Here is a 20,244-nt window from a genome sequence, read left to right on the forward strand (position 1 = left end):
GGGAAACCATGCAGTCCAGATTGAATTATAATGGCCTCGAGATCGCCAAAGTGACCATGCACGCCAGCAAAAATAAGCCTGGAACTGCAGACAAAAGCTAAAAAATTGCACGCAGGAAAAGGATAATCGAGGGGGCAGAGAGGTAATCCAAGAGCATCCACAACCGGTGCCTGAGGATAAGGACTGAGAATGCGCCAGCATATCGGCCCTACTAATCCACATGCCAATACTATCCGTCATCGAAACCGCGCAAACTGATCACCTCCTAGCGGAAGTTTAGAACGGAGTACAACCAAGAGAGCGACCTCAACGGCTGGAACATAAATAGCGAGGAAGAAGATTTCTGCCCGTGATATCTGTAATATTGAGTCTATCTATATCCATGCGCTTGGCATATGGTTGTTGGATTGTTGTGCCTGTGTGTGCCGATCTGCGTGGCTACCCATTTCTTGGATTGCATGTGTATGTTCTGATATGGAAGTATAATATACATACACGCTATCACTTCTTGCTTCTGAATATCTCGGTGAACATGATATCGTAGAGGTAATAGAGGATGCAGAAGGACACGGCCTGGATGCTCACTATCTGCCACCCGTGGAACAATCCCAACAATCTTTCCTGCTGCCAGACATGTCTGAAGCACTCTCTTGCATTCCTGTGCCGATTCTTGGAAACGATCACCCGCTTGCGAATGGTATCCAATGGAAAATTGACAAGCAGGGCTGCCACCAGACTGCCATAGGAAAGCAGGATCTTGCCCGGCTAGTTTTTGATGCTGTGCTTGTAAGAATCGTAGAAACCGAAATACACTCCTCTCGCCGCTGACATGTAGACTAGGTTTATCAATACTCCGTTGAAAATACCGCTGAAGCCCTTGTGGTGCATCGCCTACTTGATGGCCTTCCCCAGACCGAAATCCGGGTGTGCTTTGATCTCATTGGAGAGGATAACTCTGAAGTAGTCGAAGGGGTAAATGGTGATCTGGATGGCCAAGCCTGCGATGCTGCCGATGGCTCCGTTGACGATGAGGAAGTGGCGTTGCAGGTATTGCCGAAGCGGAGAGTTGGGGTCGCCTCGAACTAGGAAGCGGGAGAGACTGCGGTGGATGAGTTCCTTTACTGTGAAGACTCCCATATTCGAAGGCAAGGTCCTGAGCACGAAGTACTGCACGCCTTTGAAAAGTCCTTTGAATCCTTCCTCCCGGACTACTCTTTGGAAGGTATTGGCGACGGTAGTATAGGGTCGATCGATGGTCTTCTTGACCATGAGTTCAGGACTGATCTGCAGTCTTGTCTTGACCAGCTCGATGGGATTGGAGAGGGCAATTGCGCACGCCACGATGCCCATGTATCTCAGGTATCGGGAAACGTCGATTTAGGGATGTTGAGGGGCGTTGTCAATCATAGGGAATAAAAAATAAGATTTATTCAGTTTTAATTGGGGAAACACCGAGAGAATCGAGATATCGATTCATAAACGTTAAGGGTGTTCCTGTGGGGTATTGATTTTTACGGTTTCTTTTCCCCTTTATTTTAGGCTACCATTCGTGAAAGATTATATATAATACTTGATAACATATATATGGCCACTTTGCCAATCACTGCTCGGCTACAGAAATACCATCGTCTTCCATAATACTACAAAGTGATCCAAGGCCTCAAGGGGTATAACATCGTCCTTTTCTCCTAATAATTCCTAGAGTTGGGCAAGGGTTCCTTCGGCAAATGCTATTTGGGCAAGATAACCAAGAAGGAAGGAGAGAGCCTCGACAACTAAAACTTCGATGACCTGGTGAAGAATGATGAGATAATTGCAGTGAAGGTGATCCCCAAGGGCGGCAAGACCACGCCCAGCAAGTACACAGACGAAGTGAAGACCCTGCACACCCTGACCAAAGATAAGCAGATGACCAACCTCGTCAGGATCATCTTCGCCGAGGGCATAGAATCAGATAAAAACTACTACATCATTACCGAGTACTGCAACAACTGCACGCTTTTCGACCTTATGTAGACCCGCAAATAAGCCAAAAGGAAATTCACGATCCGGTAGTTCATACAATTGGCGCTTGACCTGATCAAAGGATACAGGGAAATGAAGATAAGCAGCATCATGCATAACGATCTCAAGCCTCAGAACATTTTCATCAAGGATAAAGTGTTCAAAATTGGAGATTTTGGATTGGCTGTCAAATTGTCAACCGGGGAATAGGAAATCCCCTGTGGGACTATTGCCTATGCTGCTCCTTAAAAGTTGGATCCGCTTGCTTAGAAGGTAAATATAAGTCATAAGGCTGATATATACTCTATCGGAGTTATCCTGCATGAGGTCTTGTTTGGCTGCCATCCCTATCTCGTAAAGGAGGAGTATGAAAAATTCAAATATGAACAGTATAGAGAGATGGAAAAAAAGAAGGTTTTGCAAAAGTATAGCGAAAAACAACTGAGAAAACTGATCTTCTATCGATATCTTGAAACAAAAGAACTGCAGTATACCGCAGAAGTACAATTGGCACCCTTCGGAGCCTATCTGGCCGACCTTGTCCAAAACTTAAAAAACCTTGTCCGATCGATGTGCCTCCAGGATAGGCAGGAAAGGTCGTCCTTAGAGCAAGTAATCAAGCTAATGCAGGAGCTTAACCTATAAAATCATGTTGTAAGGGGTGGCCTATTTCCCGATTTAACATAATTGTCGCAATCTGAGTTCAGGTTCCAACTGGCCAACATGAGCAGATACGGTGTTTCCACGGTTTAGACTAACTCCATAAAAGGCACGATAAAGATGAAGGAAACTTAGCCGAATACTCTGAGGAACGTCATTCTAATGAAAGACCGTTTGTACGTTACCTTTTAATCGTTCAAATTGTACTAGTTCCTCAGAGAGGTGATATAAGGGTATCTCGTTCAGGCAGAATCGCCACACAGGCAACCATTCCTGCAACTACTATCAAACTACCTCTACTGGATCAATATCCGGTAGCTCAATCTCACGACCCTGCAGCTGCAGAACATGAAGCCGGAGGATCTGCTCGTGGCCAAGCGGGAAAACATATAGGCCGATCTAGGAAAACTGAAGCAAAACGATTTGGAGTTGTACAACAGAGTGAAAGCGATGATAGAGCTGGAAAAGGAGGACAACGCACGGGAGGAATTGAAGACATTCATCAAGGATCGGCTCTTGAACCAAATTGTGGCCGTGGAGACATGGAGTGAGATATTGGCCTGGGTGCTGCTTTACGATATGGTAATGATTGAGCAGAGGTTCAGGAACGCGGAGGATAAGAAGGTGATGGGAGAGGAGCTTAAGAGAATCGAGGAGATGGCGAGCGTGTTCAAGCTGAAACAACTTACGATCAATGATTATGAGCGGGGGGTCGAAATCCTCTAGGAAAGCAGACCAGGCTTGAATTATAACTTTGAATGATTGTATCTGATCCATAATCATGCATTGAAACATACAGGCTTAGATATTCACTTGATACTCACATAGGCATGGATTATTCATAGATAAAGCTTGCATTTATTGTTGCAGAGTTGAAAATTATCAAAACCTTATCCTTTTCGGGCCAGTCGGAGTCTTTCTATTGTCCAGCATCAGTTCCATCTCATAGGCGAAGTCAGGCCTGCCTCGTTTGATAAAAGCATCCTTCAGATGTTTTTTGGCGCCTTATAGTGTCTCTTCGATCTGTGATGTCAAATCTTGCTTTTCCCGATCCAGTTGAAAGTAATTCTTCTTCAGTTGGTTCTTGCTCGCATTCTTGTTGAGATTCTCCTGCGACCTGTTCTTGAGTCTTTTCATGGTGTTCGTAATCTCTTCTTCGTTGGTGACGATGGAGACCATTTCCTCTTTCATCTTCTTGTAAATGTTTTGAAACTTGGTCCGAATCTCTATGTTCTTCGTGTCCTCCTGGATGAGACTAAACACCCTCTGGAGGACAAGATCGTAGACGGTGTAATGCTTGATCCTCTAGGCATACCGACCATAGTTTAGATGCCCGATAGCCTCCATCTTCTTCAGTAATTCTTGCTAAAATTTCAATATCTATTCCTCCTAAAGGTACTCCTGGAAAATGACCAGTTTTTATCTGATAAAGATCTCATCGAAGTTTTTCATGGATCGGATCTGGGGCATGGCCTCCGTGGTGATGTTATTGAAGATATTCCTCCTTTTTCGTTTCTCAGCCGAGAGGATTTTCTTGGTAAAGGTGACTTTTTTATTTTGGTTATTAAGGTAATACTTTTTTTTGTTGATTTCGCTGAGACTGGACTTGATTTCCTTCTCGATGCAATTGAAGTCCAGTTGCGATCGCGGTGAGTTCACCTTTTCTGTGGTGAGTATGAAATGGTCGATGATGTCGTTACTGATATTGATGCTGTACTTGGCTCGCAGTTCCTTTTTTAATTCGTTTAGGTTGGTTAAATTTTATGTCTATTTTTATTTCTTGAGTTGCGTTTTTATCCGATGCAGAATGACCGAAAGTTACCCCTTTGTTAATTGTTTAGAAAGAATGCTTTCGTATGACTTCTTGTCCAACAGATTGATGTTGTTAACATCTAAAGACTTTTCGTTTGCCTTGGAAAGTAACATGGTGGGTTTGGAATATTATTTATTTTTCTATTTTAGAATAGGGTAATAACCATACCTGAAATGCACTGGAAGGGTGGAAAGGGTTGGATAGATAGATGTTATCAAGAATAAGAAAATAATAAGGTTGATCACAGTTATTCGTCCAATATGTTGCATCTTCTCTGATGCTACGCGTAGCTGTTGTTCCCATATTTAAACTCCTCCTACTATTCACTGTAATCACTGTCCAATTCGTAATTCTACCGTTTTAATGCTCGCAGCTGGATGTATTACTATTGAGTCAAGTCTTTATACAGTTGAGCCATCGTCCAGGAGAGCAGGTACCTTGTCTATTTGAATCGCGAGGATATTTTTGGAGCACGCAAAACGATGCTTATATAGGTCTTACCGCGAAAGGTATAGGCAGCCGCCAGACAAGGACCGGCTGTGGCTGTTATGCCGGTTTTAAGACCGATGAATCCTTCCCTCCTAAGTAATTTATTTGTGTTTTACCATTACACTATCCGAGTCCCCTTTACGCCCTGAACTGCTATTTTATAGGCTTTACAGCTGACAATCCTTCTGAAGAGCATACTTTTCATGCATTTGCAGCACAGTTTGGCAAGATCAGATGCGGTTGATTTTGCGCATTGGTTGGGCAGGCCGTGGGGATTTCCAAATGTGGTATGTTTGAGGCCGATGGCTCTTGCCTGTTTGTTCATCTAATTTACGAAAATTTGCCATGATTTATCTCCTTTCTCCACCTCTGCAAGCATGGAGCCGCCCCACAGCGCAAGCTCATTAGCGGCATCGTTTCCGCTGGGAAGCATCAATCCATACAAGAGTTGCTCAACCGTATACTCTTCTCCCTATCTCAGCTATGCGATCGTTCCGGTAATCAGGGATACACTTGACGATACTTTTGTTGTGGCTGTTTTAATGTCAACATTTTTGGAAGAAGCTATGTGCAGGATCGTATAAAAGGTCATTATCTTGGTCAAACTGGCAATCTATCCGGCTAGAGTTGCCCGATGAGAAACGATTGTCCTCTCTGTAGGGTATTCAACCACTATAAAACTTTAGGATTTGATCTTTTTCAGTTCGGGTGCGTTGCTTGTCAAAATTGCATGCTTTCTTTCGTATATTTTATCAGTTGATAATGTTTTTGATTGTTTTTTTGAGTGAGACGTAAATTGGCGACGCTATCCTTCCCTCTTGGCTAGTTATTTTTATTATTTTTGAGCGTAGGTGTTCATTACGTTCTTCTTGATTATCAATATTTAAGATTTAAGGTCGGTTTATATGGTTCCCATATTTGATTTTTCCATCTTCTATGTGCTTTTAGCAGTCTTGATCATCTCTCTTCCCTCGAAACACTTGATCACTTTTTCGCTGCTTTGGTTATTGAAGTTTTTATCAGAGGCAAAGGTCTTGATCCTTTGCCGGTTGACCTTGAAATGTTTGGTTAGGTTTTATATGGGGACTACTAGAGAGGTGTTTTTGAACTTAGAGACAACGATAAAACGATCCTCCTCCTTCCTGTATTATGACTCCTTGGTCTATTTGCTTTCCTTCTGCGTGAAGGAGTTTGTCTTTGCGTTTCTGGTGAATATCTTCAGGACGTTGATATCCCTGAGCAGGCTTCTATTCCCCTCCATTTTTTTCCCCCAGGTGGGCAGGGGGTTCGGTTTGCTCTCATACACCAATTGAAAGTTTTTATATGACCGGACATCAATAATTATTATTGCTAATATTATTGTATAATAATTTGCATCCGTTTGCATTGATTTGCCTGCAAGAGGGAAGGTATATTTTTATCAGAAATAAATAATAAAAGCGAAATTATTTTTGGGATTGTAGGTATAGATAATAATCGGTGGGATGATATTAAAAAAAAGAGAATAGTTTAGATGCTAAATCCGGAGGAAATAACTGGATCGTTACATGAAAGAAAAAAGAATGAAATTACTTGATGCCTCCACGACCAACCAACATCGTTTGCAAAAGATCATCAATAATATCAATGAGATGGGATCATCATTCAGCATGCAATAATCGGCATAGGCTTTGAAATAGCTCAACATCACCGTATAACTCTCAGAGATAATCACGAAAACAAAGGAATTCTCACTTCAAGAAGTTATAGCCATCATCGAGATCCTTCACATCTACTTGAGATATGAAGTTGAGCTAGGCTGGAACCAGAATAAATGCTAAATAGGCGGGATCGATATCTTGGGAGTGGAGAATGCAGAGCAAGAAATCTTTGTCGATTTTTGCCTAAAATGCATATCAAAGAATATAAAATAGTCCTATTTTTCAGCATTGAGTGTGCTCGTTTTAATCTTCGGCAAGCATCCTCACCTAATTTCCCGCATAAGCAATAAAAAGGCCAAATAGATCGTAAACCTCATCAAGAATTCACCTTTGAATGTCCAGAAGAAGGCAATATAGCTGGTCTGCGATATGATAAAATAGGAAATAGATATTAGCGATGAGCTTCTATCCAACAACATGCTAATCGACATCCTCTATGCTTTTCTAAACGACTACGCGAGGATGATCGATGAGGATGCCAGAGAGTACAGTTACATAATAGGATGCATCATCTGCAATCTGACCCTAAGCACCAACAAAAAAGGAGTATAATTGCTCCTACAGCATCCCATATGGAAATTCACCCTTTAGCAATGCATAAACTCCAATTGTCCTTTCTTTCCGATGGTGGCAATATTCGAGTATTTCTTCTTCGCCAGCAAGCCCAAACAGGCCTTGGAGATGCTCGACCACTTCCTCTTCAAGATTAGCACCCTCGAAATCCAACTCATGAAGGAAAGATAAGCAACAGCCATCAGACAGGCCATCAGGAATACCTATAACAACTATCGACACAATTGGGAATAGAATGAAAAAGATATAGTAAAGAGAATGATCCAACACTATAGGTTGGATTATCTGCTAGAAGACATGGAGGACCTCTAGGAAAAATAAGAACTCAACTACGTATGATATGATATCTCTTCACATCTTCATCATCATGCAACCATCCATCTTTCTCCTTCTTTCTATTCATGAATAGATGCAGAATGAGTAATATAAAATGCGTCAATCATCGATTTTCTTGAGTTCTTCAGCAAGTAGCTGCCAGTACTGTGGTCGAAACCGATGTTCCAATCTCGTCTATCCCATAAGATTATTATTATTAATGGGATACGATTCGCTAATGGATGCCTTTGAGTAGCTACTATTGATGCTGCTCACCGAGGTCTTTCTACTCAGCGTTCTGCAATGCACGTTTTTCCCGCTTTACAGGCACACCTATTCCTCTTGCTTCTCTGTGAGAAGGGCAATTTCCTTTTCAATGTAGTTCAGGATCGGCTGGACTGAGTTCTCCGAAAAGGCCTGCTTGAAATTGTTGGCATTTTAATGGATCAAACAGCAGAAAGTAGGCACCAGGAAGTTTCGCAACGGTGCTTACATCAAGTATTATATTGGATGGTTGCATAGCGACTCAAGCAGGCCGGATGTTCTAACCACCTACTGATTGGCAAAGTTTTCAAAGGCGAGGTTGCCGAGGAAGATGATGATCTAACTGCAAAGGTTCTTTGTCTATAGGCTCTACTTGAAGTTTTCCTTGGCGAAGTCGAAGATGAAGAGCAAGGTCTTCAGGAAGATAGGATTGAGCTATAGGGCCTGCTGGGCGTAGACCACGCCTGCGTTGAAGATGACATTGAAGGTCTTGAAGATGTACAGAAGTATGCTGATTTTGAAATTCGGCAAATCTTCCTCCCTGTACATATACTTCTCCTCTCCTTCCTCCTTCTCGTGGACCAGTTCGACCATACACACGCTCAGCATCTGCAATCCGCTCTAAAAGTATCCGCTGATCGCCTCTACCAAAGAATCCGCGCTCTTCTATGAGGAGTATATGGGCCTGTTGCACTAGTTCTGGCATGAGAAACTGACGATCAGATGGTAGAACTTGAATCCGAGAAGAAGAAACTCTGCACTGGCCGGATCGTCCTCCTCGATCGCCGTCTCAAGACCGCTCCTGAGGCGTTTTAGAAGCGTGGAACAGAGGATGTATTAAATGTTGGCGGTGAGAAGCGGTTGCAATTAAACTAAATCTTATAAAGGTTACCTCGATTCGGACCAGACATGATCTGGTTCAGCAAATGGAGACAATTGACAGCGATTTTGCGTTAATCTCTCATCAATGCGCAACTGAGCAGGGAACTGACGGCTGGCATTTGGTTGGAGACGATAAAGGCTTCCCTACTGGATCCCAGAGCCAGCATCACTCTCATTAGCCTCAAGCCTACATCTTCCAAAAATTACTTGAATCTAATGCCGGTAGGGATTGCGCAGCTTAATTTTTATGCAGGGAGGGAAACCGTCGCACGATCGCCGACAGAGTGCCCATGATCCTGGCGCCTCTGAGGATGAGCAAATCGTGTTCCCTGCGGTGTTCGACGATTTTTTGTATTTCTTTCATGAGGGATTCTACCAGGGGGTATTCGATGGCCTGCGTCCTGAGTGCTTTTTCCAATTCTAGGGCCAGCTTCATCAATCTGGACTTGTTGGGACTGGTTATATCCCGCTGGTCTTTCAACAGGCCCTGGTCCAGGATCTGCTCGCTGAGAGCGTTGAGTCTTTGTTTTAATTTTTTGTAGCGTAGCTTTCCGTCGGACGGACGCTTGGTGCCGTCCCTGTCGAAGGGGGTAGTTATGGCTGGGACTAGCAATCTGCAAGCGCGGGAAGGTCAGGGGTGGAGGTTGTCGGTTGCTATTCGGATAGCATTTGTTCAATAATTTATTGATATTAATAATAAGAAAGATAGAGCGAAATTCTATCAAGGAAGGCAGGACAGAGAGGGGGGAAGATGGAGAGAGGGGAAGGAAAGGCGGGGGGATGGATTGGGCAGAGGATGAGGGGCGTTTCAATTTTGGAAGAATCTTATATGATAGATAGGATGGAAATAGGGAGAAAATGGTTGGTGGGCAGCAATTGTCACCATACCAAAAAGTTTTATATTCATTACCCTCATCAATAACCATCATTTCCTCGCCATTTCCCCGAACGAGGCTCCTTGCTGCCTTGCCCTCTCCTCCAAAATTTAAATCTTACCCCTGGGCCTCGGTGGATATTTGATTAAAATGTAACTTTCGAATTCCGAACCTGTCTGGTACTTCGTCTTCGGTCCCAAGCAGAAATCTTCGCTAGCTTCTCAGTACGCTCTCGAGCACGGCCTGCAGCACCTGGTGAACCCCTCTGAGACCACTCTCCGCGAGCACGACAAGAAGGGCCTGCTGATCGAGGCATCGGCCGACCTCTTCCGTTCTGTCTAGAAGTGGAAAAACGAGATCACTGCTGTCTTCCTGCAGGGAGATCTGAGCTAGTAGGAGAGGGCGATCAAGCGGGACTACCAGATGATCGGACGGGCGAAAGTGGTCGTCGAGCACAGCTATGCTGCATTCAGAAAGGAACTGTATCCCCAATTGATCGTGGTCTACGGACCCAGCGAAGTCCTCATCACCTCACTACTGATGAACTACTTCAATTTCATCGGATATCGTCATCTGAATGTCCCGCTCACCGCCAACCAAATCCTTACTCTGCCCAAAGCTAACAACTACCTTCTGACATCTTTCATCCCGATCCTTTCCTAAGTTTCCATCCTCTAGACTCACTTCCACCTCGAAATCGTCCACCTGCGTCACAACAGGACCGAACTCACCGAAAGGTAGGCCTGGTTCGACCAGGAGGCCACCCTCGTCCCCCTCCTCTAGAAGAAGCCCTACTACCACGCAGTCTCAGGCTACATCAACGACGTCATCGAACAGGTCGGGACGAGCCTGCTCCCGGAGCTGCTCTACGCCAACGTCCACGAAAGCAACTAGAGGGAACTGGTCCGGAAGTATGTGGATAGCAACGATGGACTTTTACTCAACATCTTTGAGATCCAGAACGTCCTGCGGCGCAAGCCCAACAAGGAGAAAGCGGAAAAGGACAAGGTGCAGCTCCTCGCTGAGGTCCTGTTCCAAAACCTCAACAGAAACGAAGTCGTCCTCACCGACTACCCCTGGAGTCCCCAATAGTTCGTCCAGTTCGAAACCCACTCCCGCCGCTTCCGTCTCTTCGCGGATTGCGTGCGAGCCGACCACTACCAGTTCAGCAAGAACCTGAACGCCCCAATCTACTTCCTCTAGACCTTGCGACGCAAGCAAATCGATCCGGAGCTTCCCTTCGACAGCCAGGTCCGCTCGCCCACCAAGTACCTCCTCATCACTGGGGCTGCGTGCGCCGGCAAGACCAGCGCCGCCAAGTTCATCTCCAGCGAGCTGGGATACAGACACATCGAGTACGAGCCTTACCTTGCTGGAATAAAGGAAAAATTGATCGCTCCTGAAGACGGAGAGGAACTGCCTTTCAGGAAAGTGATTGCCCATTTCGCTTCCCTGGTCTCAGGCAGCGGCAACACTCCGATCATCATCGACGGACTGCCCCTCGAAGGCAAAGAGGTGGAGAATTGGACCAAAGCGGTCGGTCCTGCCATCGTCCTCAACCTCAAGGTCGACGAGCGCGAGCTCATCCGCAGGACTCGGAAGAAAGCCGAGGGAGATTTGAACGCTGAGGTGGGCGAAGAGGAGTTGGCAAAGGCCAAGTAGTCCTTGACTAAGAACGCGGAGTGGTCTGACGTCTTCTCCAGCAAGAGTCCGCTGTCCACGCTCTACCAGATCGATTTCTCCCAGCAGTTGATCCTGGCCGAGTAGCTGCTGCGTGACATTTTGAGGCCGAGGGTGTACCTGATCCAGGACAATCCCTCCCTGCTGTACCAGAACTTGTCGATCCGCCACAACTTCGCCTTCTTCAACCTCTACAAGTTCAGCATCCAGGAGGTGGCCGACTTCGTCAGGAAGGGGACCTTTAGAGATGTTGTCATCTGCAACTATCGGCAAAATCAACAAGATTTGATTTGCAAAGACTTCTACTGGATCGAGAAGCACATCGGTCCCATCAGGTACCTCGGCGTATGGGGGGCCGAAGACTCCGAGAGCCACGACGAGACGCTCCACCTCTAGAAGCCAGTGGTCGCCGAGAAGCCAAAGGCGGCCGAGGGCGAGTAGGGCGAGGCTCCTCCCCCGGCGGAGGAATAGGGCGAGAAGAAGAAGGTGTTCAACATATACGACCACAGCTGGACCAAGCCGGGCAACCAGAAGAACCTCAGCCAGTGGTTCTTCAAACAGAAACGCAATCCCGCCGTCCACGAGCACACCCAGGCCGACCTCTCCAGCAAGGGGCTCGCATTCGTTGTGGAACACCTCGGAGCAGGCAGGGACCATCACGTCTACCACCGCATCACCGCATGATCAATACCCATCATACCCTACATCTCCATCATATACCCCCACATTACATTCCATGATGGTTATCATCATAGGTGTAATGCACTTGTGACTGTGGAGTTGATCCGTGCAATATAATAGATGTCGAGAAGACAACTTCCAGCCAGGGCCACCCGCGGCGCCAAGCCGCCCAAGAGCGAAGAGGAGGAGAAGCGGGACAACGAACTCTACGCCAAGATGTTCGGAGCCGACCTCGACGATGACGAGGATTTCATCCTGCGTATGTGTGACCCCACAAAGGCCAGGCCAAGGAGACCGAGAGGAAGGAGAGGACGCTGCGCAACCTGCAGAAGTGCAGCTACGCTCGGGGCTACACCTACTGCTTCGACCTCGATTCCTTCGCCAGGCTTCCCGAGCATCCCTCCTACGCCATCGACCAGTCCAACATCTTCGGCAGCACCTACCTCCAGTAGCAACGCCACTACAGGGAGAGCACTCTCGGAAGCCTGATAAACAGAATCTACTTCGGGCTGCCGCAGACGGAAAACGAGCAGAGGCGCGGAGAGGGGAAGACCAAGAATGTGTGCCATTTCTATCTGTTTGAAAACGAGGACAAGAAGTACCTCCTGGACCGCATGATCTACACCTTCAAGAAAATGCACAAGCACCTTTCCAAGTTCATCAAGAATGGCAAGATAAGGCAATTCGCCCTCCTCAAGAAGGACGCCGAACTGCAGGAAATAGTCCAGTCCGAGAGCAGCCTATAGGCCAAGATCTAGGCCCTCTCCAAGAAGATCCAAATCCTCTAGTAGCGCAAGAGGAGCAACGTCAACAACTGGTACTACGACGACGAGCTCTTCTTCTCGCATTCCCTCGACCAGCGTCTCCACGAGAGCGTGTAGCTGATGAAGAAAAAAGTCCACTTCTCGAGAGTGCTCGAACTGATATACACCAACGAGCTATCACTGCGCAACGCCATCGAGGAAGGCCAAAACGATGCTGCCGTTTTCATCAAAAAGTCACTCACCTTTTACAACTCCGATCGGCTGAGCATCACATAGAAATTGGCCAACGTCCTCAACGATACTTACTGCACTCGCATCCTCACCCTCTTGGATGACCAGCCCGCAGTCAATTTCCCACTGCAGGTCTTCTACTTCGGCAGCGAGAGAGTGCAGCAGGCCGTCAATGCCATCCTCGCCAATCGGATCCAGATGGAAAGCTAGGCCAACTACTACACTGCCAAATTCGCATGGAGGAAATTGTTCAAAGCGGAACTGCCCTCGCTTCCACTGCCAAGAGGAGAAAAGCCCAGACAGGAGGAACTGATTTCCCTGGCCAAGAGGCTGGTCGAATAGGCAAAATATTACTACAAGAAACAACCATACGTCGAGAACGCTTCATACCCCGTCCTGGATGGGTTGTTCAACAGCTAGGAGATGCTGAACGGAGAGGGAAGAGTGGTCAACGTGTTCCGATGCACTGAGCCAGTATAGATAAACGGAAAGTAGCTTATGCTGATCTGCCTTTACGATTGGCTGTGCAAGGCCTATTCCTACCTCCTGCCCTTCTCGGAGCACCACCCCGATCTTTCCCAGCTTCTCACTTCCGAGCTCTTCGAGAAGTACATCCACGGCTTCATCGAAGCCACCAATTCCCCCACCGTTGGCACCCTCTACTCCAGCCTGCAGATCCTCGCCCAGGTGGTGGCCAGGAGCGAACCGCTGAGCGAGTTCGAGTTCAAACTGATGTTCCAGTGGCAGGAGGAGGGAGTTGGCTTGCTGTGGAGGGCGCGCAAGGAGGAGGAAGAGGTCTGGGAGACTGAGAAGGAGGAGAATGGGGAGGAAGAGGAAGGGGATGATGTTCCCACCAAGAAAATCAAGGAAAACGAATGATTTATACACAGAACTGTCATATTTTTCAAAAATACCCAAATTAACCCCATCAACAGTATCGTCCAACCAATCCCCTATCCTCTCTCTTGCTCTCGTCCCCATCGAGCCATCCCTTTTCCCCCTGCTGCCAACTTACCATTTCACTTCCATTTTTGTTTCATAATTGAATGTATAATAAATGATGGATTTGGGCTTAACTCCAAAAGCAGCACAGCGTAGGTAGCGTTTGGCGACCATCCGCAGCACCCTTTCAGTCCTTCCGATCATCCACCAGACCACCTCCCAACTGGAGCTAAAACTGGAGAAGAATCGCAGCCGAAAACCCAGCGCCATCTTCTCCGACAAGGAGATGACGCTCTCGAAGGTCTACTCCGACATCGAGTCAGACGAAGAGGAACGCTTCCACTCCCTCTTCAAAGATAAGTACTCCATCGGGGAGAAGATCGGCGAGGGAGCGCATGGCGTCGTCAGACACTGCATCGAGAAAAAGACCAACTTGGGCTTTGCAGTCAAGACCATCTCCCTGGATAGAGAGCACATCCTCTTCCTCAAGAAAAATTTCACAGATATTAAAGCCCTCAAGCACGACCACATCATCGGCTACCACGCCCTCTTCTTCGAGATGAAGAACGAGACCTGCCACCTAGTCATGGACTACCTGCCCTACCCTGACCTGCTCCACATAGAGCGGCCCTCCGAACAGGTACTGCCGGTGATATCCGCAGATGCTGAAATAGCTAATATACCAACTGCTGTAGACGCTTTCCTATATCCACCTGCACAAGATTTGCCACCGCGACATTAAACCGGAGAACATCCTCTACGATCGGGAAAACCACAGCGTCAAAGTGATAGATTTCGGCATCAGCAAGAAGTTGATGGACCGGGGAAGAAAGAGATAGATGCTCACACTGACAGGGACACCCTATTACAGGGCTCCTGAGATGTTCGAGGGAGGAGGCTACGACGAAAGAGTGGACATCTGGGCGCTGGGAGTGACAATGTACAAATTGATGACGGGGGTGACCCCCTTCGAATCGGAATACCACAGCTAGACCATCGCCAACATCATCAGGGGGGAAATCGTATTCCCGCCGGAAACCGAAGCCAAGTTTAGCAAGTCCTGCAGGAACCTGGTGCTCAGGTTCCTCAAGAAGCGGTCCGAGCGACTGACGGCCGAGGAGGCCATGCGCGACATGTGGTTTGTGGACCTGCACAAAAAGCTAGGAGATTTCTAGTTCTAGCTTTCCCTGTCGGCCAACGTGATGCTGAACAACTTCTCAACCGAGTGGACCAACAACAACAACTCCCTGGTGGGCACCAACCACCTGCACCCGCGCAAGAAGGAGAAAGAGAAGGGCCACGATAAGCTGATCATCAAGGAGGGAAAGTCCTTCAGGGATATGCTCAGCATCGACGAAGAGGATAGCATGATCTACGGTTGCGAAGAACCCAAAAAGGCTGTATCGTCCAAAGAAATGCATATTTGATCGTGATCTGCATCTTTTTTAGATGGTGCAAACCCACCCACACACAGAAACATACATTTTTCCAACAATAATCATCCATCAAGCCATCCATCATCATCTCCTTGCTATCTGCACCATATCCCTTTCTTATTTTTCCTCCTTTGTTTTCCCTCTTTCCGTTCTACCATTTTCTATAAACTCCTCCCACCAAGTGCAATTAATAATAAGATATATATCCATACCCGCATGAACGTGACCACCTGGAACGTCATGATCGACATCGGCTTCTGGAGCAGGCTAGCCAAGAAAAAGATATAGGAGTACCAGCTTCAGTCCACCCCACAGCCACTCATCGCCAGGTTTAGACTCTCCAACCGACCTTAAAAAATATCCATCCTCTCCATCGACGCCTTCAGCTTCGCACACGCCAACTAGGATAAGTCCGGCCCAGTGGATTACAAGGTAGAAGGCACCTTCCTCAATACGAATACCATCGAGTAGTTTAATGCTGTAGTCCCATAAGAGAAAGAAAGTACCACCCTCCCAATTTAGAATAGCTAATGAAGCTGCAATTATAGCGATTTTAGCGTGCAGCCAATGGTCAGTAGGTGTCCCACCTCTACTAAATCTTTCTGCTGATTTTCGCCGACCTGAAGAAGCACACCTTTACCTACCAATTCTACTCCACCGCCCAACCGTGACCAACTACAAAGTGATAAAGCGGTAGGCCTGTCCTGCCGAATTCTAGATCGACAATACCGGCAAAAGAGTGAAAATCTCCAACTATCTCAAAAAACTATCAAAGGAAAATAACGTCTTTCCGCAATTCACATCCTCAACGGGGAATACGAACGCTGCTCGATACCGGAATTCATCGAGAAAGACGGAGAGTACTTTAGTGGTGGTCGATAGCACTAACTTGCCCAACCAGACAGGATACCACACCTCAACTGTCTTGGGATTCTGGCATGGCTGCGATAGACAAACAGGATAAAGCCTGAACGTCTATCCTCCATAAAACTCCTTCTGCTGAAGTAATACCTAATCCACAACTTCCCAGGCGAGTACAGCTTGAAGACTTCCTAGTTCCTCACCATCGATGCGTCAGCGATCTCATTGGACGCTTTCGAGAACAGGGTGAAGCACAAGAAGGACAGCCAGCAGATCGATCTGAAGTCCTTCATGGATGAACGCACCCTCGCCAGAGAGGCAGTAGATCTCAACATCAAACTGATGAAGTGGCGACTCCTGCCATCGCTGGACATCCCACGCATCCAGTCCGCCAAATGCCTACTCTTCGGAGCAGGCACGCTTGGATGCCAGTTGGCTCGCAACCTCATCGGGTGGGGTGTCAAGAACATCACCTTCGTCGACTACTCCAAGGTAAGCTACTCGAACCCGGTCCGGCAAACTCTCTACGAGTACGAGGATACGATCAACGGAGGAAAGCCGAAGGCTGAGACAGCAGCTGAGAAGTTGCGAAAGATATACCCATAAATCAACGCAAATGGGTATAGTATCAGCATCCCCATGCCTGGCCACTACGTCCGCACAGAGGAACAAATAAAATAGGCATTTAAAAACTTGGACATGATCGAAGAGCTCGTGCAAGGGCATGATGTTCTGTTCTTGCTGCTGGATTCGAGAGAAGCTAGATGGCTGCCGACCGTCCTTGCCAACAAGTACGATAAGGCTTGCATTACCGTCGGCCTTGGGTTTGACAGTTTCCTCATCGTTCGGCACGGAGTCACTCCAGACAAGTACGACCAGCGTAGATTTGTATCCATTTAGAACTGCATGGAGAGCGATTGTGCTGCTACTTCTGCAACGATATCGTGACCCCCCAAAACACGATGAAGGATCGCACCTTGGACCAGATGTGCACCGTGACCAAGCCGGGACTTTCCTTCCTTTCCTCCGCCTACGCCGCCTAGCTCTTCGTCTCCTTGCTCCACCATCCGCTCAGGCACCACGCTCCTGCCAACGAGGACCCTTCGAAGCTGGCCACTACCGATCTGGGTAAGCTTCCGCACCACTTGCGTGGCAATTTGGGGGACTTCTAAACATCCATCTTCTACGGAAGGGCCTTCGACCAGTGCGTGGCCTGCTCCAAGTTCATCCTCGATTGCTACAACACCGAGCGGGACAATTTCATGCTGAGGGTGCTCAACGACCCCTCCTTCATCCACGAAGTAACCGGACTCAAGAAGGAATTGGACGAGTACGAAAAAATGGAGAATGGAATCGTGGAAATTTTGGATGACGATTTTGAATTCATCACCTCTTAGAGCATCCCGAGCAGCAGCCTTGCCAGCACCGAAGCCAATCTCAGCGAGAGCAATCCTCCTCCCTCCACCCAGTGATGATCTGAATGATTTAACCCATTATTTATGCGATTTCCCTCCAACGAAGAAACAATAGTAAACAGTATCATTCCCCTCACCTTCCTAATTTGCTCCTGAGGACCCCTCCGCCCATGATATTCTCCAACTGTTCCACTCTCTCCTCCAGTCCCTGCACTTTCCCGACCAGTTCCTTGTGGCCCTTCGCCAAGCTGTCGAAGATGTTCTGGATGGATTCGTACTTGAGCAGGTCCGACCGTTTGGCGATCACCACCTTCTTGCGCAGTTACTTCACCTTTGCCGTCATTAGGCCCTACAATTATTGCAGCCGGCGTTGCAAGAACTACTCACGCAAAAAATCTATCTACAACTTCAGCTCCTTGATAGCAGCATGATTACCTTGTTGGCAACTTACGCTTCTCTCGATTGCTCGCTGATGATGCTGACCGCTTCCCTGAGGGTGTTGAGTCTTCCCCTGGCATTATAGACGCTGTTGAACTCCTTGCGCGGTGGCGGTTTGGCTACTCGGTACAGGGAGAGCGTGGAGTTGTGAGGCTGCTCCCTGAGGACGAAGGCGGAGGATGAGGAGGAATGCAGGCTCTTCGTGGATTTTTCGTATTTCATAGAATATAATGCAGAAAAGAAGACAGCGAAGATAGAATGGTGTGGGTTATAGGAATAAAATAGGTCCATCATGTACTGCAAAGGAGTCATCAGCATAAGCTAGCTCCTTGGATACTTGAAGGCTGAAAACGTAGCATATCTTAGCTCAACAAAAAGACACAATAAGGCTAGAGGTGCTTCAAAACTCTGCTTGTAAACTCTTGCTATGAGCTTGAAAAGGTAAGTAAAACTATTGAGATATTTATAATATTGTTATCTAATAAGTTGATAGGATTGAAGTAATATCAAGTTGTCCCTTATAAAAGAATGGAATAATCTAGTATGAAATAATAAAGATCAATCGTTGGAAGCAATCCCCTCTATCTTTTTCTTGAATATCTCCAATTTGGGACTGGAGACGGCAGGCATTTCTGCAGGATGTGATACGCTTTTTCTAGATAGAATTTGCTTCTCTGATGCTCGCCAGTCTCCTGCTTGAGCACCCCGACCAATTCCAGCACCTAGGCATGTTCCTGCTCGTTGCTGCTGGTCTTCTTGATGATGTTCAAGGCGTAGTGGTAGTGATTCTACGCCAGTTCGAATTTCCCCTGGAAGAAGAGCAATTTCCCGCATTTGATGTAATACCTTATCTTGATGATGGGCTCCACCGTGCTCTCCCACTCCTCGATGATGGTTGCAATGTTCCCCAAGATCTGCTCGCACTGCATCAAGTTCTTCAGCTTCAGGTTGCAATCGAAGAGGTGAAGGTAGGTCTGCAGCAAATTCACCCTTGATTTTTTGTCACCCTCTGCTCGCTTTATGTTGAAAGCCATCAGGAAGCATCGTTCGGCCTCGATGAAATAGCCAATCTCAAGATAGAGCACCCGAGATTGGTGATGCAGTTGGCATAGTCCAAACATTTCTTATTCTTGCGGTACTTGTTGAGGGCATGCGAATAGGCAGTGATGGCTTTGTTCCACTCTCCAATCTCAAGTAGCAACGACCCAGCCTGCAGTATATGTCTGCGATCTCCAGGGCCAGCATCAGCGGATTCACCGTCACCTTGCTGATCACTTGGGAGTAGTTGGTGGCGGCACGCTAGAACTCCATCTTGGTCTACTTGCAATACCCCATCAACAACTCCACTTGGTCTCCGCCCTCACGTTGATGAAACTGTGCTTCTACTTGAACTTGTACAGGAAGTCCTACAGCTCCTCCATCCTGTTCTGCTAGATGAACTCCAAGGCCTGGTTCAAGTAGTTTTATATCAGGAAGCCGCCATCAGAGCCGTCGCCCTCCTATGAATCGTCATCGGAGTTTTCAGTCTCCATCTCAAGGTTGTTGACCTTGCAGGAGTACATTTCGGATTCCGCAGCAGAGTCCTAAATCTTCAGTTCTGAGTGGTTGGCGATGTTGAGTTCGGTATTATTTTCGGTTTGGGTGTAGATAGAGTTTTTGACTGTTTTTTTCTGGCCCTGGTTCTAGCTGGTGGGACTATTCTATTTTTCGTCTTTCTTTTTGAAGCGTATCTTGGTGGCCATTCTTGGGACTGGGTTGACCTATACTGTTTTATTGCTTTTGAAGGATTGGCGGCTGCTCATCTTCTCGTCGAGACTGATATACGATTCCGAGACGTCCTGGTTCAGGATCATGAGATTGTCATTGAATCCCACTGTGTTGCTTTTCTTTGCTTATAGTTTGGGATCCTGCTGGAGCTATCCGGAGGAACTGGTCTCTGCTGACTCCTTGACGATCACTGTGATGTCGTAATCCTTTGAGGTTTGGCACTTGGAGGAGAGGCTTTGGAAGAGGGAGTTTAGACTGTTCTTCAGAGAACTCAGCTTTATTATCTATGTTTAGAACATTTATTATTATTCGTGGAAATTCCCATAAAGGTTATTAATATTCCATCAGGTTTGGAAAAAAAGATCAAATCTTGGAACTGGGTGGAATTACAAGGGGAGTAGCCTTGCCTTGATATGAAAATGGGATGAAAATGAAGATAATTATGTGATTTCTA

At 47.0% G+C, this 20,244-nt stretch overlaps 1 protein-coding gene across 1 annotated transcript; it reads left to right on the forward strand.

The window, feature by feature from the left end:
• The first annotated feature begins 14,159 nt into the window (after window positions 1–14,159).
• LOC116245587 (ubiquitin-like modifier-activating enzyme ATG7) lies at window positions 14,160–17,567 on the forward strand. Its single transcript, XM_031617060.1, is given in 3 exon segments — window positions 14,160–14,513; window positions 16,261–17,049; window positions 17,052–17,567. Coding segments are annotated over 3 exon segments (1,659 nt in total).
• Window positions 17,568–20,244: the final 2,677 nt, after the last annotated feature.

Source organism: Nymphaea colorata, unplaced genomic scaffold, assembly GCF_008831285.2.
Source record: "Nymphaea colorata isolate Beijing-Zhang1983 unplaced genomic scaffold, ASM883128v2 scaffold0755, whole genome shotgun sequence".
Classification (NCBI taxonomy): Eukaryota; Viridiplantae; Streptophyta; class Magnoliopsida; order Nymphaeales; family Nymphaeaceae; genus Nymphaea; species Nymphaea colorata.